At 39.2% G+C, this 26,312-nt stretch overlaps 1 protein-coding gene across 2 annotated transcripts in view; it reads left to right on the top strand.

Annotated features, from left to right (window-relative positions):
• Positions 1–26,312, top strand: part of crcp (calcitonin gene-related peptide-receptor component protein) — a 48,244-nt gene that overhangs the window by 15,395 nt on the left and 6,537 nt on the right. For both annotated transcript variants that reach the window (XM_052035583.1, XM_052035584.1), the window contains exon 4: positions 649–743. In XM_052035583.1, coding sequence (XP_051891543.1) covers positions 649–743 — 95 coding nt within the window. The remainder of the gene's footprint in view (positions 1–648; positions 744–26,312) is intronic.

The raw sequence follows: 26,312 nt of genomic DNA on the forward strand, positions 1-26,312 counted from the left end.
GTGCCTGAATCTTCTTGTGACGAATTCAGTCAAGTTCAATTTAAAACACAATTAATTTTTTTGTTGGTAATAAGAATGCTATTTTGAGATTGGATCAATGTGTGTTATAGTCTAAAGGAAGAATGTAGAAGGGAACCTAAACTATGCCTGACCTCCACATGCTGGACTGAAATCTACAAAAAGTACATTCTAAATTTCCTGCTGGCACTCATCATAACCATGGTTTGATGCATGATGATTAAATTAATATGATATACGTAGAATAGTAGATAACTTGGAGTCAATTATAATGCACCAAATAAAGATGGCATTGTGAAAAGAAAATTACATCTGTTTTTAAATTAATGCTAAGATTGAATTTTAGTAGTTGGCCAATCATGCATCCTGTGGATAATAAATTTTGATTTTGACATTCATAGCTGCTGATTTTATATTTATTGAAGCAAGTAATATTGGCTTTGATAAGATGCTGGTATTTGACTACTGTTCCAATTCTATCCCTGTTTAACTTCCTTGTATTTTTATGAAGGTAATAACTGATATTGAACAGTGTGCAACATAGAAAATAAGATGTAATCATGTTACAGTTTTAATTGAATACTACTGTATTATGGAGTATTTAACCTTTGTCCTGCATTTTACCCACAGACTCTTAAATATTTGTCCAAAACACCCTGCAAATATCAGACTCCAGAAATTGTAACCGAATTTCTGACAGCCATGGTTTCCCAAAAACTTACCAAGTAAGTGCCTTTGTTCATTTTACACAATATTCTTGCCAATTGTTCTAAGAGTATTAAAGGTCATAATGAGGAGTAATCTTATGTAAACATTTTCTTGTGATTCATTGACTCCTTTTACAGTAATCAATCTGGAACTACTGTTGCATTTATTGTAGCAAATATTTTGAATAAGTACTCATTCAGTGCTGCAATTTCTTGCAATGATATCAGTCTGATGCACAATAATGTCTCCCTCCTAAAATCTTTTTGAAGGATCCAGTTTACATTGGAATTACAATTTACTGCTGCAATAACATTCTTCTTTGATCCCCTACATTGTCTAAATGATATTAAAAGCTATATTGTTTGTTCCCTTAACTCTGGTTTATATATGTATCAGTCCACCCAAACAAAGACTTGATTGATTACTAGAAAAGTTACTGGTGAAGCCTAAACATATTTTGTTGATAGTTTTCAAAAAATTCTGTTTGTTATCTATATATTTTAAGCTATTTTATTAATGTCTTATTCACCTTTGTATACTCTTACATATTTCATTACTGTACCACATTGCCTGGTCATCTCAGAGAATTGCAAAAGGTCAAATAATTTTACATTTAGTGTACAAACATACTTTCAAAGCCCAGCAGAACCTGTTTAGTTTTGTATAGTCACCTCTTGCCGCTGGTAGAACAAATTCTTATGTGGTTCACCTCTCAATCAGAGGTCTGGACTCCTCCACCAGAATATACATCTATATCCCATCAAGCACCTTCTGAATCTAGGATATTTCAATGAGATTATCATTCATTCTTCTCAAGTTATTCTCTGTGACCATAGTGACCATGAAACTACTGAATTGTAGTCCTATCCATCTGGTTCAGTAAGGAAACTTGCTGCCCTTGCCTGGTCTGTCTTGTATGTGATTACAGATACAGTCATGTAGTTGACTCTGAAGTACCCTCTAAAATGGCCATGTCATTATCAGTTGCTAAAGTGATTTGGCGGAATACTTCAAGCAACACGTACCTAGAACTTGTTTGGATCATGGTAGGAAAGACTTGCCCTGTCAGATCTTCCATGCACAGACAGAGTCTCTTTGCTGCCTGATTCATCTCTTGAGGTGGCTGTGGTGGAGTTGAGACTGTACTCTAGAATACATGTTTGTGTCTGGAAGGAACTACAGTGTTCTTTGCTGAGGTTCATCTCAAACAGCTACATAAAATGGACTCTGACCTTTATGTGCTGTTCCCACAAACCACACTGAGACTGCTGCTGGAAAATAAGTTACTTAGTGAAAGATGCACTTGCTGGCCTTCCAGTATAAGAACCTGTCCACTGTTGAATGTTGCAGACTGGCATATTTCAGACTGGCAGGACAATGTGCTGAGGGACACACTGAAGTTTAATGCACTTATTGCTAAGGCTTCAAGGGAAAAGTCACAGTTTGGGGCACTCTGCGATTTGTACATTGAGAGGCTGGACTTATGTAAGATCCCCTTGCATTATTTGGCCATGAAAATTACTTAAAACATGAACAAATATAACATTGATATCCTGTGAATCTTCTGTATAAATTATGTAATAGTAACATAGGACTGTATTGCATAATGCATTTAACCATTTTCTGAGCGGAATATACTTTTCATACCTATCCAAGAGCACTTAGGAATGAGCAATAAATGCTCTGAGGCCTATATCCCAAACAGTGAATGTTCAAAATAAGTCAGCTTGTGCCTCTTTGATTAAAATTCTGCTTTTCATTTCTACATACAAAATATTCCTGTATCACATTTCTTGTCATTACACTCTATCTGCCATGTTTTTGCCAAGCCACCTAACCTGTCTATATCCCTTTGCAGACTCTTGTGTCTTCCTCACAACTTGCTCTCCTTTCTTTGGATAATAAGCAAACTGTGATAACATTCCATTTAGTAATTTCATCTAAGTCATTAATATTATACTTAATCACTGAGGCCCCAGCACTGAGGTATTCTAGTTACAGCTTTCCATCCTGAAAATCTACTGTTTGTCCAGAGAGTTTGGATGAATATGGCACAGAAGCAGGCCCTTTGGTTCCACTTCAACCATCAAGTATTTATCGGTACTAATCCCATTTACCAGCACTCGGTCCATATTCTTCAATGTCTTGGCATTTTAAGTGCTTGTCCAGATCTTTCTTAAATATTGTGAGACATCTGCCCTCACCATCCCCTGATGCAGTGCATTCAAGATTCCAATTGCCCTCTTTGTTCTTCCTCAAATCCCCTCTAAGCTTCTTACCCCTTTCCCTAAACCTATGTCCTCTAGTTTTAGATACCTCTGCTATGGAGAAGAGTTTCCTGCTATCTATCATATTTCCCCTCATAATTTTCTATACTTCCTCAGATGTCCCCCTCAGCCAACACCACTCCCAGGAAAACTAACCCAGCCTATCCATTCACCTCATAACTGAAATTCTCCATCCCAGACAAATTCCTGGTGAATCATTTCTATGCCCTTTTCAGTGCGATCCTTCTTAAATTGTGGGGATCAGAAGTGTACATAGTACTTCAGCTTTTGAACCAATGGTTTATATTCTGTGCCCCAGCTAATAAGGCAAATATTCCATTCACCTTTTACACCACCTTTTCTACCTGTGCTGCCAACTTAGGAGATCCTTGGACTTGTACACCAAGGTCCTTCTGTTTCTAAATACTCCTTAGGGCTCTACCATTTCCTGTGTATGACCTACCCTTACTAGTCCTCCCAAAGTGCATTGTCTCACACTTATCAGGATCAAATTCCTTCTGCCATTGCTCCATCCATCTTACCAACTGATCAATATCAGCCTGGCCTACAGATATCCTCTTCACCATCAACAACAATACTGATTTTTTTTTTGTCATCTGCAAACTTAGTAATCATACTGCCTACATTCATATCCAAATCATTAATCTATATAATAAGCATTAAGAGTCCCAGCACTGATTCCTGTGATACACCACACTGGTCACAGGCTTCCAATCACAAAAACAGTAGAGAGTTGTGGACACAATTCAGCACATCACGGAAACCAACCTCTCCTCCATGGACTCTGTCTACACTTCTCGCTGCCTCAGCAAAGCAGCCAGTGTAATCAAAGACCCCACCCACCCCAGACATTCTCTCTTCTCCCTGCTCCCATCGGGCAAAAGATACAAAAACCTGAAAGCACGTACCACTAGGCTCAAGGACAGCTTCTATCTTGCTGTTATAAGACTATTGAACAGTCCTCTAGTACGATAAGATGGATTCTTGACCCAACAATTTATTTCCTCATTGGCCTTGCACCTTATTGTCTGCTTGCACTGCACTTTCTCTGTAACTGTAACACTTTATTCTGCATTCTGTTATTGTTTTCCCTTGTATTACCTCAATACACTGTTTTGATGAAATGATCTGTATGGATGGCATGCAAGACAAAGTTTTTCACTGTACCTCAGTATACGTGACACTAATAAACCAATTTACCAACTTACGATCTTCCATCATCACCCTCTGCCTCCTCCTAGCAAGTTAGTTTTGGATCCAATTTGTCAACTTGTCCTGGACCCCATGGGGTATAACCTTTTGGACCAGTCTCCCACATGGGACCTTGTCAAAGACCTTACTGAAGTCCACATAGACTACATTAACTGCACTGCCTTCATCAATACATTTTATTACCTTTTCAAAAAATTTAATCAAATTAGTCACTTGGGATCTTCCCTTAACAAAATCTTGCTATCTTTGATTAATCCCTGGTCATCGCTGCTGCACCTTCTTGATTAAGGGTAGTACATTTGCTGTCCTCCAGTCATCCAGCACCTCATCTGTGTCCAGCGAAGATTTAAAAATCTGTCAGGGCCCCAGCAATTTCCTAGCAGACTGGGATACATTTCATCATGTCCCATTACTTATCCACCTTTAAGCCTGCTAAGATCTCTAGAACCTCACGTTTAATGATAACATGTTCTAGAATTTCTGTGCGCCCTCCCCTCCCTCAATTCTGCTATAATATTCTTCACTTAGTGAATACAGATGAGAAGTATTCATTTGAGATCTCACCTACATGCTCTGGTTCCACACACAGATTACCACTTTGGTCCCCAGTGGGCCCTCTCCTTTCCCTGATTACCTTCTTGCCCTTTATGTTCCCAGAAAATGCTTTGGGATTTTCATTAATCTTCTTGCCATTGATATTTTGTGCCCCCTCTTTGCCATCATTCTATTTTCAAGTCCCTCCCCCCCCCAACCCCCCCCCCCACAGACTCTGTATTCCTGAAGGACCTCCTCTATTTTTCGTTCTCTGTATCTGCCATATGCTTTCTTTTATTTCTTTATCCAGCCCTTGATATCCTTTGAAATCCAGGTTTTCATAGACCTACTGTCTGTGCCTTTCACCCTAATAGAAACATTTTCATCCTGGGTTCTCATTATTTCACTTCCGAGTGGCTCCCATTTGTCCAATACAGACCTACCTGTATGTAGCTGCTTGAAATCTACTTTTGCCAGGTCTTCTCTTATGGTATTGAAATTGACATCCCCCCAGTTCAGGACCTTCCTTATCTCTTTCCATGACTACCTTGAAACAGAATTATGGTCACTATCTCCAAAGTGCTCTCCAACTGACACTTAATCCACTTGCCTAGTTACATTCCTTGAGATCAGGCATAGAACTGCTCCTTCTCTTGTAAGATTTTCAACAAACTGTCTCAGAAAGCAACTTTCTGTCTTCTGGATGTCAACTAATGCTCTTTTCGATGTTTATATATTACCCTCAATCTTATGAGCATTCACCTTGTTCTGTATCCTTTTATGTGACAGCTTCTTGAAAGCCTTTTGGAAATCTAAATAAACTTCATTCCTTGGTTCCTTTTCTTTGGCAGTGCTGGTTACAAAGAACTCTTAAGTTCATCAAATACAATTTCTCTTTCATACAAATGTTTATTCTGCTCATTCTTTGTAATTATTCTATTGTCACTTAATAATAGATTGTAACAAGCCCCGATGATTAATGCTGGGCTAGCTGACATGTAGTCCTGTGGTCTCTGTCAAAATCCATTCTTTGGTGTCAAGTATTTCTCCAGTTTCTTGGAAGTGCAGTGACTCAGCGTGATAAGTATTCTTCAGATTGGTGGAAGAGCATCTTTCTCTTCTATGAGCGCTGCATCGAAATAGATCTTCAACTCTTAGAAATCTCAGCTGACAATTCTCAAAAAAAGATCTGCAGCTAGTTAGACACAAAATGCACCAAAATGCTCTTTCTGTGCAGTTGAGAGAAATCCACACTTTTTTAGTTTGAAAATCAAAATGATGCAGATGCTGGAAATCTGAAACCAAAACAAGGTGCTGGGAAAAACTCAGTTCTGACGAATGCAGTTCTAATGAAGGATTGAAGACCCAAAATTTTGACTTTCTCTTTCCACAAATACTGCCTGACTTGCTGTGTTTTTCTAGCATTTTCTGTTTTTGTTATCTTCTTTCAGTTTGTCATTCTCATGTGTTTGTGTAATGTGTTGCTTATATATGTGCCGATTATTGTAAAATTGCTTGAAACACATTGCAAAGGATATCGAAAAAACTTAAATTTAAATTCAAATAATTGAATAAATCTGGCATAATTAACTAGTATCTACAACAATGTCCATTTAACTACTGGCTTGTTGTAAAAGTAAATCTGGTTATACTGGTGTACTTCTGTGGATGTTACTTTTATGAGCATAAAAATGTTTTGTCATTTCCAAACACTTTGATATCTTGAGGTCATAAAGGGTGCTAAACAACTGCAATCATTTTTTTCTTTCTCGAAATGTTAAAACATATATTTCTCTCCATTCCATTTTATTTATGCTCAAAATTATTTAGTAGTGATACATTTGTTGAAGAATTTTGATTTGTTTATGTTTCCACATCTAATTTAATATACCCCATTTGCTCACCTTGGAAAAGGGTAGATTAGTAACCAGCAATAGCTGCTATAGGTAAGCAAGACCTCAGTTGCATTCCTAACAGTTCTGTCAAATCTCAACTGCCAAACCGATAGGGTGTTCCAGACCACAAACCATTTATCTTTATATATTCAAGTCTATTGTGAGCCTTTGGACTGTTTTGAAATTGCAAGCCTGCCAACATCAAATCCCCAAAATTACCCTTTGGAGCTTCCAAGAGAGTCACTATAATTCTTTATAATGGCAGGACGAAAGACTGAAGCTTTGTTATATCTGTGCTCCTGTAATTCTAACCTCCTGTCATCTCTAAATTTGCTCTCAAACTTACGGGACTTCTTGCAAGTATTGCTAAATGTGCGTGCCTCTCCCTCCCCATTGCAGCTGAAAACAAGTAACATTTCAAATCCAGTATATCTTCAATCATAAATTGAACTTCAATGGGCATGGGGATAAAAATCAAATAAATCAGTCAAGGCACATCTAACAATACTCAAGGGCATTGATAAATCATGGAAAATTGGATGAAATCATGGAACGAGAGCTCCAAAAGTCCCAAAAAAAATTCATTAAAAGCAATCTACTTGTTGACTCTAAAGCAATTTCTTTGGAGCTTTGTGTGTACCTGGTATGATATCTTTGACTCAGCTAATAGCTGTAACATCCTAAAGGTTGAGTGTTTGGTTAAGTCTGTCTTTATATTACCCTTGCTTTTGGAATCTTTTTCAAATTGCATCATTTAGAGCACTGAATTTTTTATGCATTAGTTACATTTTCCACCAATGAGATCCTGCTAGCACTTGACTGCTTAACCGTTCTGTTTCTGCTTAATGATATGAATCTTTGGTTTGTGAATGAACAACAAAAGACAGTAGAATAATTTATCAGTTAAAATTTAATTACTGGAATGAGAGAAGAAAAAGAACTAAAATTGTGAATGCTGTAAATAAAAGGAAAGAAAAGGTAGTAAAAAGTTCTTGGTGGGTTATTTGTTAAAGGTTTATTTTGTGTTACCTTATGTCTGTCTCTGCTCCTATTTCTCATTGACAAACTGCCCCTCAATGGCATTATCCAAAAATACAGAACCAGTTTCCGTAAGTACACAGACAATAATCAACTCTATCTCACTACCACAACTTATATCACTATCTCTAAGTTTTCAAGCAACCCGTCCGATGTCCAGTACTGGATGAGCTCAAGTTTCTTCCGACCAAGTATTGGAAAGACTGAAGCTTTGTGATATCTGCGCTTCTCTAATTCTGACATCATCCCCAAATTCGATTGGTCCACCATTAGCACCTCAGCCTAAAGCTCTGGAATTTCCTTCCCAAGCCTCTATGACTTTCTTTCTGTCTTCTTTTAAGACTTTCCATGAAACCTTTGATCAATCTGTGGTTATTTGTCCTGATTGCATGACTCAATATTGCCTTTTGTTTGATAACACCTCTTTGAAGTGCTTTATGATCTTTTTGCATATAGAAATAAAGATATAGATGAAAATTCTGATTTATGGCAGCTTGGATAAACTCCTTCTTCAGGGGCTGCCCACTTTTATACCAATCTTTTCTCTTAGATTTAAAAGATTATATATAACAACCCAAGGTCAAATAATTCAGTATCAAGAGACTAAACTCCGTTTGTGCAAATTAAGCAGCAAACATTATTCACAAAAAACATTGTTATAGCCACTCCTTTGAAGCATATTATTTACCTAGTTAAAGATCTTGCCTATAAATCATCCAGTTTTAACCACAATGTTGTGTGGCCTATTTCTTCAAGCAGGGCCCTGAACTGTGAAGGCATGCATCATAAAATCTGACATAAGAGCAAAATTGTGTTAATGCACGTTGCATTTGGACATTGTGTAGAATTTTAGGATCCAAACTTAACCCACGTCCGATTTCTTCATTTGCAAATTAGTTCCTAAGTTACTTTGCCAAATTTTCCAGTGAATGCCCAGCACTAAATTGGGAAAGCCACCAAAATTGCCTATAATTACAATTTACAATGAATTTGAATATCTGAATACATCTCTCTAATTTCTGTTCCTTAGTAAGACTTAGGTAAGGCGTATCTATTAGTAAAGTTTCCAAACCTGCAGCCATCTGTTTCGGACATACAAAGGATGGCAGATGGGTTGTGCTCAGTCAACCACCTTATTGCTGTGTGACCAGCATGAGGCGGAGTTAGGGGCAGCTGGCTCAGCAACATGAGGATCGGGAGATTAGCCCAAAATATTGACACAGGAAAATGCTTCCAGTAAAGCACACCTGTTATCTTTCATCATTTAGGCAACACAACAGTACTCCAAAGGCTGTTAAGGGCACTATATTATTGCAGGTTGTCTCCTCTTCATCGCTTTCTCTATTTCTAACAGTAGGCGATGCGTTCTTATGCTGATCTGCCTATGCAGTCATTTTTGCCTGCAGCTTTCACCTGCATCCCCACCGCTCGGCCTATCTCCCAATAACAGTAGTACATCAAACAAGATGTAACTCCACTATTTTATCGTTAAATGTTGCATATCCAAACGTTGTGAAACTACTCCTCAGTTGACCAACTATGATGTCCAGAAAAGGGGGATTGCTGATGACCTGGGATGGTTGTGACCTTGATCCTTTAAATACAAAGTTCTGTAAAGCCTTCCACTCTGGAACCACATCTGGTTGCTTAGTAGTTGCCAGTAATTGGCAAGGCAGCCTAGGATGGGATTTGTGCATCCCTGAGAGGTCTTTTATGTCCTTTTCTTTGTACTGTAAAACTCTGTTAATCTGGCATGCTTGAGCCTTCAGTTGTGCCAGACAAGCAGATTTTCCACCCTGTTGAATGTTATTCATACTAATACTCTAACACACTTTTACTTCACTTTGTTTATGTTTCAAGGGAGCACAGGAACTGGGCCCCTGATCAGTAAAAGAGAGAGCAAGAATTGGGGCCCCAGGGAGTTAAAGGGAAATGAAAATCAAAAATCCCTTCGTTCCCCCACCTTTTCTGCTTCTTATATTAACTTGTTTTCTCTCTTTCTCAGCTCTGATGAGAAACTTTGAGCTGAAATGTTAACTGTTTCTCTTTCCACAGATACTGCCTGGCCTGCTGAGTTTTTCCAGCATTTTCTGTTTTTATGTGAGTTAAAGGGAGAGCAGGAACTGGGGTCCTAGTGAGTTAAAGGTAACACGGGTGAGGGGGCCCTGATCAGTGAAAGGGAGTTCAGGAACCAGGGCCTCAGTTTGTTTAAAGGAAGTATGGGAACTTGGGGTCCTGGTGAGTTGCAGGGAGCACAGGAACCCGGACTTTGTTGAGTGAAAGATAGCGAAGGAACCAGGGCCTTGATCATCAAATAAGTCCATATCAGCTCTGACATACTTGACTAACAATATCCCCTAGATCTTGATTTCAGCATTAGTGTCATTAGTGGGAAGAAACTCTTGTGTGTACTTTACAGCTTTGAAACTGCTTCAAAGATGAAGATGTGACTTGTTCTATCATGCCCTCGTTATTCTGTGTCCTGAATCACTACGCTTATGTTTAAAATAATTGTTGCCCATTCTTGGACAAGTGAGGTATGTTGAACACCAAGGTTGTCTTTAATACTTTATGCTGTCTGAAATTCTCACTCAGCCTTCTGATGACGGACAAATTGGGGTACTAATCCATAGTCTAAGCTTGCTTTGGTGTTGCTTTCTCTCTGGCTTCATCTTTTTGTTCCTGAATTAACAACAACCAGGGAGAAATATTTCCTTTTGTGGTGCAGCATGAAGAAAAGGAAGTCTGTGGGCAAGGAAGAATCCCTTTACCCAGCATTTCTGTAGGAGATGAATAATTCTTCTGGAGTTGCTCCTAGGTCTTTGGTTCTGGAAGGAGCAGTGGCTATCTTCCAAGCAACTAACTGTAACCTCAGAGGAGATGCTGCATTGCTTCAAACAGAATCACCCTCCTTTGGTGTGGCAGATGTTCAGGATTTCTACAAAAAAAGTACCTTGGCCTACAATTGCTCACCCATTTGAATGGCTCCTGCCTATGAAGAGTCGTGTTCTCTTTTAAATCAATATAAATGCAACTGCTTTGTCTCATTTTGTAATTATGAGTTTGAGATTTATTTTGCATGCCTTTCACAGGTTGAGATCAGATTCAAATAGAGTTGAAAATCACAATTCAGCAGAACCCATGCCACAGGGCATGTAGTCCCAGTACTGCAAGAACTCAAAATTGGCACTTGTGTTGTGGTTTGTTAATTGGCTGAAATAGGCAATGTAGCCACACTGAGTCATTTAGAAACAGATGTTCAAAGAAAATACATTCTCCAATTACAGCCTGCAATTTCACTAAATTACACATAATTTTTTTCAAAGTGGTCTTTTAATTTCTGATGCATATGAATATATAATCTTAATTGGCACAAAGTAATTAAAATTTTGCACTTTATTACTTGAAGTTATAAGAATGTTAGTGCCATGCCAGGCACAATGTTACTCAAATCAGCACATGAAATAAGAGCTTACTATTTTCCTAGCCTTCAGTTTCAATATTTTTGTCATTTAGTTTTTTTTGCATTTTTGTTACTTTACAAGTTTTCTTTTGTGTATTTTGTTAACTTTTTTAATAAAGCATCACAGGGAAATTTGGAGCAAGTTGGCAAGGGGTATTGGAATGTGAGGTTAGATAGTCATCACACCTATCAGGTTATGGCAGGGCTCTGAAATAAATGCTGTTAGTTATAAATTCTAGTACTTCCATTATTTCTAACTGACTGGATCCCAAGCCAGGAAGAGAAAGTAGCAGGAAAGTAACCAAAAATAAAAACACAAGATGTTGGAAGTACTCAACAGGTCAGGTCACATCTGTGGGAAAGGAAACACAGCTAATATTTCAGGTTGAAGATCCTACGTTAGAACAAACCATTCTGATGTGGCCTGACCTGCTGAATATTTCCAGCATTTTCTGTTTATATTTTAAATTTACATTGTCTGCAGTTTTACTCACTGTAACAAAAGCAACCTAGGTGTGTTATGGTATGGAATACCTTAACAAGGTCTTTAAATTTATTTTATCAACTGCTTCTCTACTACTTTCCCTTTCTTTTGAAATTTTCTTTTGATGAGTTCCTCATCAGCAGACCTCAATCAGTGACGATTGGTAACAACATCTCCTCCTCACTCACCATCATCACAGGTACTTCTCGAGGCTGAGTGCTTAGACCCCCGCCCTACTCCCTATACACTCATGACTGTGTGGCTAAGCACAGCTTCAATGCCATATACAAATTCACCAACAACACCACTGTTGTTGGATGAAACACAGGCGGTGATGAGTCAGTGTACAGGAGCAAGATAGGACACCTGGTTGAGTGGTGCCGCAACAACAACCTCTCACTCAACGTCAGTAAAACTAAGCAACTGATTGTTGACTTTAGGAAGGGTAAGGAGAGCAAACATGTGCCAGTCTACATTAGTGGATCGGTGGTGTTGAGAGTCAGCAGCTTTAAATTCCTGGGTGTTAACATATCACATGACTTGTCCTGGGTCCTCCACATAAATTAAATCACAAGGAAGGCATGCCAGCGTCTTTACTTTCGTAGAAGCTTAAGGAGGTTTGACATGTCATCGAACACTCTTAACAAACTTCAACAAATGTACTGTTGAAAGTATCCCAGCCGGTTGCGTCATGGTCTGGTGCGGCAATTTGAATCCGCAGGAATGTAAAGAGCTGCAGAAAGTAGTGGACTCAGTCCAATACATTGCGGGCACATCCCTCCCACCATTGAAAGGCAGTATCGATCATCAAAGATCCCCACCATCTGCGCCATGCCACCTTCTCACAGCTACCATTGGGCAGGACGTACAGAAGCCTGAAACCCCACACCACCAGATTCAAGAACAGCTACTTCCCTTCAACCTCTTGAACCAACTTGCATAATCCTAACCACTACTTCAGTATAGCAACACTATGAACACTCTGCATGACAATGGACTTTGTTTTTGTTTTATTCTAATTGTGGTCTTTCTTGTAAAAATTGTGTCTATATTTAGTTTATGTTTTTCTTGTGAATGTTGTGTATCTGATGCTGTGCCTGTGATGCTCCTGCAAGTAAGTTTTTCATTGCACCTGTGCCTACGACAATAAACTCAACTTTGACTTTGACTTTTTGCCTAATTTAAAGAGATTTCATGATTTGCTCTCTTGCATAACTGCACTCATTAAGTAGAATTCCAAATCTGAGAGTTAGCTGATTGCAGTCAAGGCTCATTTTTAGCTGAGTGTCCATACATTAGGGAAGACTGTATTTATTACAATTCCATTGATTGTCATGTAGGATCAGACTTGATTCTCACGCTGTCTGTGATGCAATAACCTTTGGGTTTTAGTCGCTGACAGGGCCAGCATTTATTGACTGTTCCCAGTTGTCTTTGAACTAAACAGCTCAGCGGGACTTATCAGAGGACTGTTGGATTAACCAGCCAGTGTAAGAGTTAAAGATCTCCTTCCCAGAAGGGTATTAATGAACCAAGTGAGTTTCTGTGATTGCTTTCATTTTTTTTTTATCCAGCCTTATATTTAAATTTAAATTCCCAAGCTGCCATCATGGGATTCGAACATGTGTTTCCAGATCATAAGTCCAGGCCACTGAAGAGTTAATTCAATAATATAACCAGTACTTAATGGTTTATTGGTATTCAAACTCACACATGAAAAATGAAAGGTAACTAATGTGTAACTGTAACTCAGCAAAGACTTTAAAACTTTCTGGAAAAGGGAAGGGAGAGATTTTATGGAAAAAGAAGGAAAAGTGTATGCATGCAAATTCAGATGTTATATTAAAAATGCATGGTTTGGAAATTTGGTTAGCTAGCAACTATGTCTTATATAAACAAAACCAGTTGTACATTCTTACCAACAGTATCAATCACATCGCTCACACTTTACTGCACCATTACTGAAAAGATATATAAACAGCTGGTTATAATTCAGACTTTGCATGTCTTCCAATCTTTAGTTTCCAGCTGCCATTTTAGTGCTTTTCTCTCCCTGAAGAATATTAATTTATGTGCGAATTTAAAATAGATTAAAGACATATTCTTTTAATAAACATGTATTTTTGTTGAATTATGTGTAAGCATCTCTGTAGGGACAATATTTTAAATTACATGTAGTTAATTTTTTTCCAAACCCAAAATAATAATAAATTCCTGTTGGACCCCTTAGCAAGGAAACTTGTATATGGATGGCATCTTTCAGAAATTTGTATCATCCCAAAGCATTCTGTTGCCCATGAAATATTTTTGAAGTGTTCCAGATAAAACAACACCCAATTTGTGTATAGCATGATTCCACAAGTAGCAGTTATATCTGTTCTGTGATGTTTTTGAAATAAGTATTGCCAAGAACCTTATGGGGTCCTTCTTCTTGAAGTAGTTCTTTGAGATGTTTTGCTTCTTTCATGATTTCATATCTCTTCCAAACAAAGAATACTCTGGGAGTTGAGGGATAGTGAGAGCAACTGAGGAAGTAGTGAGAGTCTGATACGAAAATTTCAGCGTAATTATGTGTCCAAGTTTCTGGAGCAGGACTTGAACTTATAATAGTTTAAATCAAAGATTTACACCTGAGCCAAAGAATTTAGGAATAACAATAGTGTTGCAAAGATTAAATTTCTTTCTCCAAATGCTTGCCTGGTCTGATGGGGTATAGTCTTGCATTGTGGAAAATTAAGCTTTGGCTAGAGAAACAAAGGACCGCAGATGCTTGAACCTAGATGAAAAACACAATGATGCTGGAGGAACTCAGCAGGCCAGACAGCATTCGTGGAGAAAAGCAGGCGGTCAATGTTGCAGGTTCTGAAGAAGGGTCCTGACCCGAAATGTTGACCAGTTGCTTTTCTCGACGGATGCTGCCTGGCCTGCTGAGTTCCTCCAGCATCATCGTGTTTTTCATTAAGCTTTGGCTGTTGGCCCACCCTCTTAAGTTGTGGAAAGTTACTTGGAGAAAGCTTTCTTAATAGTAATTCAAAATTTGAATTCGGTTTTTAAAATTTTCAAATAAATTCCTGTTGTCTTTAAAAAGTCCATGAACTGCTTGATTATCACTAATGTTCTTTTAGGAAAAGAACCTTCGTCAAGACTGGCCCGCCTGTGGCTTCAGTTGTACAACAGTGTATTTGTCTCTGAAGTGGCGAAGCAATAAATTCATTTACATCAAAGCATTTCGTGCCAATCGTCATCTCACAAGGTGTGGGCAATAAATGCCAGCCTTTCCAGTGATATCCAGATACTGAAAATGAACTGAATACTTCATGTCCAGGGGAATCTCTCTGCCAACCCCCTCATCCCCTTTATCCTCCTCTCTCCCCACTCCTACCCACACGTCTTCACCCCTCACCTCCTCGCTATCCACCCTACCGCAACGTGAGGTATTTTTAAACTCATTGGCAAGTTGAGAGTGGTTGGATCTGACTGCTGAATCCAGCTGACTCCAGAGACATTCAGCACAGGCTGTTGATGCAGTCTGCGGTAGAACAAAGGGACCAGGGAATACAGATCCATAGTTCCTTGAAAGTGGTGGCACAGGTAGATAGGGTCGTAAAGAGAGCTTTTGGCACTTTGGCCTTCATAAATCAGGACATTGAGTACAGGAGTTGGGATGTTATGTTGAAGTTGTAGAAGATGTTGCTGAGGCCGAATTTAGAGTATTATGTGCAATTCTGGTCACCCACGTACAGGAAAGATAGCAATAAGCTTGAAAGGGTGCAGAGAAAATTTACAAGGATGTTGCCAGGACTTGAGGACCTGAGTTATAGGGAAAGGTTGAATAGATTAGGACTTTATTCCCTGGATTATAGGAGAATGAAGGGGGATCTTATAGAGGTATACAAAATTATGAGGGATATAGATAGGGTGAATGCCTGCAGGTTTTTCCACTAAGGCTGAATGAGACTGGAACTCAAGGGCATAAGTTTAGGGTGAAAGGTGAAATATTTAAGGAGAATCTGAGGGGAAACTTCTTCACTCAGGGTGGTGCGAGTGTGGAATGAGCTGCTAGTGGAAGTGGTAGATGTGGGTTCAATTTGGGAGAATTTAGGTGCATGGATGGGAGGGTTTGGAGGGATATGGTCTGGGAGCAGGTAGATAGGACTAGGCAGAAGATCAGGTGGCATGGACTAGATGGGCTGAAGGGCCTGTTTCTGTGCTGTAGTACTCTATGATTCTATGGATGGTTAGTTTTGCAAATAAGGCATCCTAAATAGGGCATCTGATTTCTCATTTAAAAGTATATGTCCTAACCATTAATGAAACATTTCATTAAATGCTGAATGTACCGAGGAACAGGTATGATTTAATTTGCTTATTTCCATGAATACACATTCAAAATTGTATAAATGGTGTAAACTGATATCCCAATTATGTGAATCATCGTGCTTGTCTTAACATTCATTTTCTAATTCTACTCTCTTGTAATCCATGCTTTTTTGGCCCTTTGTTAAAAAACTTTGTTATAAAACCTTATCTTATCACCCCTCAAACCCACTCCAAACTTGTCAGAGTCCTCTGTTGAGTTACAAAGATAGAATCGTTGTACCTGCAATTGGTGTGAATGATCACTCAATGGACATGTTACCTTTTGTTGTCTTGCATGCAGATTTGGGCACCCTGTCTGAATATGAATAATAACATAGAAGCAGGAATATTGAACATAATACAATACTTTACCTGCACAATTTTTTATTAAATATACTTTTGACACAATCCATTGTATCGAAATACAATTGGGACATGTCTTTCACTACATTCACTGTACGATCAATTCATTGCATTCTCTTAATATTCATCAGTGCCACTCATGTTTTCTTCTTAAACAATGCATCCTTGAAGCATTTGAGAGGATGTTACACAGGGCCCAGACCCTTAGTATCCTGTAGCAGCAGGGTCCTAGATTGTAGTTCTTCCCCACAGAGCCTTTGCAGCGGCTGCACCAAGCTTCTATGCATCCTTCAGCACATATTCCTGCACCTTGGAATGTGCCGGTCAATAGTATTTGCTTGCGGACATCTCCTTACACTGGAAGACCAACAGGTTTCAGGCAGACCAAAATGCTTCTCTCACCCATTGACGATCTTCTAGCCACAAGTGATGTTTGTCTCAGTATGCATCCCTGGGAACAGCTTGTAGAGCACAGAGTCCTACATTTTGCAGCTGCTCAGGGCTAACCTCAGCACAACCACTTCTTCCCTTTCCAGACCATCTTTGCAAATGAGAAGGTGGACAATCGTCTCATCTCATGTGCAGCATGTGATGGATTGAGGCCCCAACTATGCATGAATGATCTCAGGGGAGGGACCCCTCTCTGCCAGACAAGCAAGGTCTTGGTGCTTGTTTGTGAGTTCCACCAATGATGCATTCTATCAAATGGCTTTGACAGTCTGCTTAGGGAAACCATCACTGTCACCTTCTGCAGGGCCTCCAGGACATTCTGCACTGATCACTGCCTGATGGATTGTGGTCTACATTCAATAGTAAGATGAGTTGTCATTTTCTGATGTCCTTCCTCTCCCTTCCTCCTTGTAGATGAGGATGATGATACCATTCCTCATAGATTCTAACATGCTGCCAGCTAGAGGCTGGTACTTCCAGCACAACTGAAAGTGTCATTTCTGAGACTGTGCACTTCCAGCAGGTCTAAGCCCATCCAGACCCACAGAACAAACTATAACCTGGCCAATAAGCTGTCACTTTCTGAGTTTTATTCATCTCAAAAGAACAGATGGACCTTGTCAGCACCTCTACAGTCAGTAGCTGGTCAGACTCTCCCTCATGTTGTTACCTAAAACCTCTGAGATTGAAAACAGGACATTTCTGGAGGCTGTGCCTTTTCGGTCATTTAGACCAGTGCAGAGTACTTTGTGGATCCTCAATAGTCTGGCTGTGAGGATGTTACTGGGCTGTCCTCTTCCTTAAAGCTGTGGATCACAGAGCCCCCTCTGTGAACCTTTTGGAAGAAGTAACATGAACATGTCTCATCCTGTTCCACAGAGTAGAATCTTGATCAAAAGATTAGACTGTTTCAAAGTTAAGTGTTGAATCTTGTTGCCCCTAATTGTGTCAAGAGTGCAGTAGAGCCCCTTTTAGACTGTCCCACTTTATAGTAGTGTAGTGGTGAACAAAATAATGTCGTGTCCTGGTTCAGTTGTATTTATGTTAGAAATCTGAAGTCTGTACAGACATAATAATCAGAGTTTCTTTCTAGTGGGAAGTCATTGTTGTCATTTCTAACACTCAAAGTGACAATAGATTGCATATTTGTACCATCTTTAATATAAGGTATCCTAAGCTGCTTCATAGGAAAGTAATCAGACCAAAATTTTGACCTGACAAAATGCTGGAGGAACTCAGCAGGTCAGGCAGCATCTATGAAGGGAAGTAAACAGTCGACATTTCAGGTCGAGACCCTTCATAGATGCTGCCTGACCTGCTGAGTTCCTCCCCAGCATTTTGTGTGTGTTGCTCCAGATTCCAGCATCTGAAGAATCTCGTGTCAAAATTTTGACCTGAGTTTGGATGACCAAAATTGAGATCCAAGAAGTAGATTTTAGGAAAACTTATTTCACAGGAGGGTTTGGTGGTTGAATTCCAGAACACATGGTCCTAACAGCTGAAGTCATATCTACCGCTGATGCAGAAGAATAATCAGGATATAAAAGAGAGCAGAGTGAAGGAATGGAGAATTGTTAAAGGACTGTACAACAGAGGAGTTTATGGAGATGGGCAGCAGTGAGGCCATAGAGAGATTTGAAAACCAAGAATGATAAATATAAATAAGGTGTGATTTGCAGTATTGACCATCTGTTAAACTGGTTATTTTTGACACTCAGCCAGAATAGAGCCCATTCTTAATAACTGGTGTGAGTTTACAAGTTTGGACATTTAGCATTTCAATGTGAACAACTTAATCAGTTTCTAATCAGCAATGGCATCAAGAATGGCTGGTCCACAAAGGGAATGCCTGTTTCTAAATACTATTCCCTAAGTAAATAAAAGTTGATTTTAAATGTTTATTATTTTGTTTATTGCAAGTCAAATAAATGTTATAATATAAATGTATTACTGTGTGACTCATAATATATCTGTGCTTAATTGTTGCCTAAATATCCAAAAGTAATCAATTTGCATTATGTCAAATGATCGAGCCAAATTTAGCAAATTCCAGCTGGGTGCAACATAGGCAATCTGAAGTCAGAATATGGCCAGACTTGAACTTTATACTGCACTTCCTGGAAAGATCGTTCAAATGCACTTATCTGATTTGGAAGTGCCAAGAATGTAAATAGCAAGTACAAACAACTCTTCATTCAAAAGAAATAAGAAAGCAATTTCATTGTATAGTGAAAAAATAAATATGCACTGTAAAATAAAGATAATCATCACAACCACTGAGCCAGATTGAATTGACAGTTTAAAAGTAATGTTGACAAATGTGAATACATCAGCAGTGATCAAGTTCTTTTATGCTTGTGTGACTTCGTCAGATTCAAGTCTTTCCCATTTTGTGAAATACAATTTGAAATGCAGAGCTCAATTACATTAATCACCCAAAATGGAGCTTAAGTAGTTTCATGTTTCATGACTGGCTGTATCAGAACAGCTGCCAAATATATACAAATAACAATAGTCATTGCACTTCAAAAGTTATTTATTGTGTGAAATGCTTGAGATGTTTTGATGGAAGATTGAACTACATACAGTAAATGCAACTATTGTTACTGTGTTTAATCACCAGATAGGTTATGTGGATTAATTTAGCTTGAATGATTTTAACAACGTAAAAGTGATTCTTCAATCATTTCAGTGATATAACCTTGAAAGGTCCTCTAGCAAGTCCCTGCTGTGGAAAATAAGGCAAGTTAGAACATAGTTGTGATTGCAGAATTGGAGCTGTTGACATGATTACTTACTTCATTGTCCTAAGTAAGTAATCATTTCCATGGCCAAGATCATACAATTGATGGTGAGGTGCTGCTGCTCACTGCTAATCTCTAGACTCAAAATTTACAATATTCCATATCCCACAGCAGAAATTTGAGAGAAGACCATTGCTCCCCACATGATAAGATTTATGCTTATAAAGAATATATATGTTTGTGACATATATAAATGATATGGACAAAAATGCAGGTGAGCTGATTAGTAGGTACGCAGACAACACAAAATTGGTGGAGTTGTGGATAGTGAGGAAGGTTGTCAAAGGATTCAGCAGGATATCGACCAGTTGGGAATGCGGGCAGAGAAGTGGCAGATGGAGTTTAATCCAGACAGGTGTGAGCTGTTGCATTTTGGGAGAAAAGTTTACAGTAAATGGCAGAACCCTTAGAATCATTGATGTTCAGAGGGATATTCGGGTGCAAGTCCATAGCTCCCTGAAAGTGGCAACACAAGTAGGTAGGATATTAAAGAAGGCATGTGGCATACTTCATAGGTCAGGGTGTTCAGTATAAAAGTTGGAAAGTCATATTGGAGCTGTATAAAATTTTGGTTAGGCCACATTTGGAGTATTGTGTATGGTTCTGGTCACTGTTTTACAGGAAGGATGTGGAGACTTTGGAGAGGATGCAGAACAGGAACTATAGACCAGTAAGCCTCACATCTGTGGTAGGTAAGTTACTAGAGGGGATTCTGAAGGATAAGATATACATGGATTTGGAAAGACGGGGGGGGGGGGGGGGAGAGGGGCAGGGTTGGTGATTAGGGAAAGTCAACGCTGCTTTGTGTGTGAGAGATCATGTCTCAAGAATTTGATTAAGGTTTTTGAAGAAGTAACCAAGAAGGTTGATGGGGGCAGGACGGTAGATGTGTTGTATATGGACTTCAGTAAGGCCTTTAATAAGGCTGCTATGGAAAGTTCGGTTTCATGGATCCAGGGAGAGCTAGCTAATTGGATGAAGAATTAGCTTGATGGTAGGAAGCAGAGGGTGATGGTGGAAGGTTGTTTATCAGATTGGAAGCTGGGGTTCCCCAGAGGTCAATGCTAGACCCATTGCTATTTGTCATCTATATCAATGATTTGGATGAGAATGTACAAGACATAGTTAATAAGTTTGCAGATGACACTAAAATAGATGGTGTTGTTGACAGTGAAGATGGTTATCATGATTTACAGAAGGAGTTTGATCAGCTAGGTAAGTGGGCCAAGGAATGGCAAATGGAGTTTAATTTGGATAAGTGCAAGGTATTGCATTTGGGGAAGACAAATGAGGGTAGGACTTTTACAATGAACAGCAGGGCCCGGGGAGTGCGGGGGCAGGGGAGGAGGTGCGCGGGGGGAGTGTTATAAAACAGAGGGGCCTATGAGTACAAGTACATGGTCTGCTAAAAGTGGCTTTGCAGATAGACAGGGTGGTGAAGAAGGCTTTCGGCATGCTGGCCTTCATCAGTCAGAGCATTGAGTAGAGAGGTTGGGATGTTAAGTTGCAGTTGTACAAGATGTTAGTTAGGCCATATTTGGAATATTATATTCAGTTTTGGTCACCCTGCTATAGGAAAGATGCCATTAAGCTGGAAAGAGTGCAGAGGAGATTTATCAGGATGTTGCTGGGACTTGAAGGACTGAGTTATGGAGAGAGGTTGAACAGGTTGGGACTTATTTCATTGGAGTGTAGGAGAATGGGATCTCATAGAGGTGTATAAAATTATGAGGGGCATAGATAGGGTGAATGCCCACAGTCTTTTTCCCAGTGTTGGGGAATCAAGAACTAGAGGCCATATGTTTAAGGTGAGATGCGGAAAGATTTAATAGGAACCTGAGGGGCAACTTTTTCACCCAGAGGGAGGTCAGTATATGGGATGAGCTGTCAGAGGAAGTGATTGAGGCAGCTACATTAACAACATTTAAAAGGTACTTGGACAAATAAGTGGATAGGAAAGTTAAGAGGGATGTGGGCCAAATGCGAGCAAATGGGACTAGCTTAGGTAGGTATCTTGGTCAGCATGGACTAGTTGGGCCGAAGGGCCTGTTTCTGTGATGTATGACTCTAAGAGGTTCACCAGAATGTTGCCTGGATTAGAGACTATTAGCTATTTGGAGAGGTTGGGCAAACTTGGATTGTTTTCTCTGGAGCATTGGAAGGTGAGGGGTGACCTGATAGAAGTTCATAAGATTATGAGAAGCATAGGTAGGGTAGACAGTCAGAGTCTTCTTCCCAGGTTGGAATGTCAAATCTAAAGGGCATAGCTTTAAAGTGAGCGGGGGAAAGTTTAAAGGAGATTTACAAAGCAATTTTTTTACCCAGAGAGTGGCAAGTGCCTGAAACGTGCTGCCATAGGAAGTGATGGAAGCAGATACAACAGCAACATTTAAGACGCATTTAGACAGACATATGAATAAGCAGGGAATGGAGGGATATAGACCATGTGCAGGCAGATGGGATTATTTAGATTGGCATCATGGTCAGGCCTGTTCCCGTGCTGTACTCTTTCATGTTCTGTATATTTGAGAAGCAAGAATGAGGAACTGAAGGAACAAACTATGTCAATAAATAACACTGAAGAAGTTGGTGAGCTTGAAAGCTGATAATGTGTTAAGGACCTGATGATCTGCATCCCAGAGTTTTAAAAGGGATTGCCTGAAAGATAATGGATGCTGTGGTTGCCATTTTCCAGGGTTCTATAAATTCTAGAATTGTTCCTGCAGGTTGGAGAGCAGCAAATGTTATTCTACGAGTTAATAGAGGAGGAGAGAGAAAACTGTTAACTCCCTGCCTATAAATTGGTAAATTGGTTTATTATTGTCACATGTACTGAGATACAGTGAAAAACTTTGTTTTCCATGCCATCCGTAATCATTTCATTGCAACAGTGCACTGAGGTAGTACAAGGGAAAACAGTAACAGAATGCAAGATAAAGTGTCACATTGAGCCTGGTGGTACAAGCTTTCAGGTTTTTGTATCTTTTGCCGGATGGGAGGGGGGAGAAGAGAGAATGTCTGAGTGGGTGGGGTCTTTAATTATGTGGCCTATTAGCCTAGGGTCAGTGGTAGGGAATATGCTGGAATTTATAATAAAAGATACAGTGATGGGCTATCTTAAAATAGGGTTGAGCAGAGTCAATACGAATTTGTGAAAGGTAAATAGCATTTGACTAATCTACTGGAGTTAATGTGGATGTGACAAGTAGAATAGACAATGGATGTGGTGTATTTGGATTTCTGAAAGGCTTTTGATAAGGTCCCACACGTTGGTTAACATGGGTAGAGCAGATAGAATTTGGGGTATCGTATTAACATGGATAAAGCATTACTTATCAGATAGAAAACAGAGAGAAGGATCCTAGGGTTGGGGGCCTGTGATTAGTAGAGTATTGCAAGAATCAGTACTTGGGCCCCAGCTGTTCACAATCTATATCAATGATTTCACTGAGGGGATTAAATGTCACATTTCCAACATTGCTGATGATACTAAATCAGGTGCAATTGTGAGTATGGGGAATGATGTTAAGGGGCCTCAGGGATATATGGATAAGCCGCGTGAGTGGATGAGAACTTAGCAAATGAAACCGTGTGGAAAATAATGAGGTCGTCTACTTTGGTGAAGATAACAGAAAAGCTGTGTATTTGTTAAATGCTGAGGGATTAGAGAGTGTTGGTGTTCAAAGGGACCTGGTTGTGCTCGTATACAAATCACTGAAGGCCTTCGATTCAGAGGGCAAGTGATGCATTAGCCTTTATAGCAAGAAGGTTTGATAACAGAAGTAAGGAAGTCCTAATGCGATTGTGTAATGCCTTGGTGAGATCACACGTGGAATACTCTATATGATTTTGGTCTCCTCACCTAAAAAAGATGTACCTTCCAAAGAGGGAGTGAACATACACTAGACTGGTTCCAGGAATGACAGGCTTACCCTAAAGAGAGAATGGGTAAATTGGGGCTCTGTTCTGCAGAGTTTAGAAGAATGAGGGGAGATCTCATCAAAACTTGGAAAATGTTTAAAGGACTTGACAGCTAGATGCAAGGTGGATATTTCACTAAACTGAGAGACTTAGGACGGGGGGCACAGTTTGAGAATAGTTTAGGACTGAGATAAGGAAAACTTCCTACACTCAGAAGATGGCAACCCTTTGGCATTCTCCACCCTGGAGGGCTGTGGAGGCTCAGTCACTGAGTTAGAGTCATACAGCATGGAAGCAGGCCCTTCAGACCAACTCGTCCATGCTGACTGTGTTGCCTAGTGAGCTAGTCCCACCTGCCTGTGTATGGCCCATAGCCCTCTAAACCTCTCCTATCTATGCACTTTTCTAGATGGCTTTTAAATGTTGCTAATGTGTCCGCCTCAACCACTATTTCTGGCAGCTCTTTCCAAATACGCACCACCCTTTGCATAAAGAAGCTGCCACTGATGTCCCTTTTAAGTCTTTCTTTGACTTCATTCAAAATATAGATTGATCGATTTCTGGATGTGATGAGAATCAAGGGATGTGGAGGTACTGCTGGAAACTGGTGCTGAGGTAGAAGATCAGATGTGAATGGCAGAGCTGGCTCGAAGGGCCAGATGGTCTACTCCTCCTCTTTCTTATGTCTTTATGTACTTTCTTCCAGTTGCTTCTTCAACTTGGTGGGGCATCTGTCTGGGATGTTGTTGTTACTGCTTTTCCTAGATTTTCCATCGCTGTCAATGGCTTGAATTAGACAAAACTGAATTCATCAAAAACATTTGAGAAGCAAAGTGAGCACTGAAGGGCATGAGAGAAATGCTAATGTGTTCATTTCTAAGTGCTTAGCTCAAAATTATTAGGTCTGCAACTTGTTGCCTGAGTTCAGAAAATTGGAAAAAAAACAATTGAATCATTGTTTCCAGTCAATGTGCAAGGGTCAATTATGTGAGTTCTTGGTGGCATAAAAGCAGGTAGGGTGTGCTGCTTTCTTGGGTTGTTTCACATCATCAGTTAACTGCTGGTTTTGGTGTTCTTCCAAATCAACAACAATTATTTCCACTTCTCACTTAGCAACTTCATCCTCTGACAAATGCCTTGTGACAGGCTCCCTGAGCTCCTGTGAAGGTAGGGACTGGAAAAAAAATGTCAGTACAAATTCCTTTAAACTCTTCACAAACTAGCCCTGAAGTGAAATACCCAAAAAACCTTGTGTTCCATTAAATGGAGTCTAAATGAGTTTTTAATGATACACTAAGCAAGATTCTACTTTAATAAATTATCTGGCCCAAAGTAGTAAATCTAATTTTCCATACATATATTGTAATTTACTTGAATGAATATTCCAAAATTTAAAAGATTTTAAAATAAGTATAGTTTGAAAAATGCTGCTTTAATCATAAGTTTATATCTCACTCTTCAGTAAGCACTTTATTTAAGGTTACGACTGTATATCGTAATGCAAATTGAAAATAAGTTATGAGGTTCTTTAAGCTGAATGTGATCCTGTGAATGATGTCCCCTTTATGCAGGTGAACCCTGTTTATCACCGTTTGGTGATTGTGGAACTTGCTTACATTACAGTGAGTTGATTTTTGGCCCTTGAAAAATGCAAGCATGACAGTTTGAAGGTGTACCACACTGAAATATGGATCATGATATATACAATGATGGAACTGCAGAGGGTTGTCATATGTGAACAGAAAACATGGAGTCTATTGGTGTGCAATTTCCATTACACTTCCTGTTTAATACTGTACTGATCCTTGCATATATGTTGCTATAATACATTGTAGATAGCTATAAAGTGTATGTGTACATATGCAGATTTAGTTAGTAGACCATGAGGAAAGAAAATGTTAACTAAGATACCAGAAATAATAACTGGAATGTTGACAATGTAACAGACCTCTAAAAGAACTGTTCAAATGGTAGAAATAAGGAGTGAGAAGATAATTTTCTGAAAGGCACAAAGAATTTGTTGTGGTTATGTCTGAGTAAGAACTGCCACATGGGGTACATGCTTTAATAGCACGTCATTTACCAGCTGAATTTGGAGGGTCTTTACTCATGATGAATGTCTTGCCTCCAGTACTTCAACTTTACACTGTCTTTATTGTTCCTTGATAATAGTAAAGATAGGCAAGCTAGTTCTGTAAATTTTGTCAGCAATTTAATAATGATTCAGTTATTACAATCATTTGAATCACAGCAAAACTACAAGATATGCTGAAAATTGTTTAACAATATCAGCACCCTGAGGGTTTAGATTGGAACTTAGTAGATTCTGATGACTTGCAGCTGAAAATTGCAGCAGCTGAATGATACGGAGGATTTAAATTTCATGTTGTCTGTTACTGCTATTAACTCTTAATTAGTGTGATTCAGCTGTGGCTCTTGCAGTGCTGAGACACAGATTCTTCCACTGTATCCTGTGAATTACCCAAAGTACAGACAATCCCCATGTTACAGAGGCGTTGTTCGCCCAGAAGACAGCCTGTATTGCGGTTTTCCATAAAATGAAGCTATCATCTATGCATGTGTCAAGAAACGCAAGTTGAAAAGAAATAAATTTTGTATTGATGTATTTACTTATTTTTCACGTAATTTCCACGAGATTGGTTTTGTGCTGGTTTTTGTGAACAGGACATACCTAGGTAATTAGCCACATTCTTGTGACTTTTTTTCCCACCCTAAATTTCTATACATAAACAGAGTGTAAAATATCCTTTGGTT

The sequence above is a fragment of the Pristis pectinata genome, chromosome 21 (assembly GCF_009764475.1).
Source record: "Pristis pectinata isolate sPriPec2 chromosome 21, sPriPec2.1.pri, whole genome shotgun sequence".
Lineage (NCBI taxonomy): Eukaryota > Metazoa > Chordata > Chondrichthyes > Rhinopristiformes > Pristidae > Pristis > Pristis pectinata.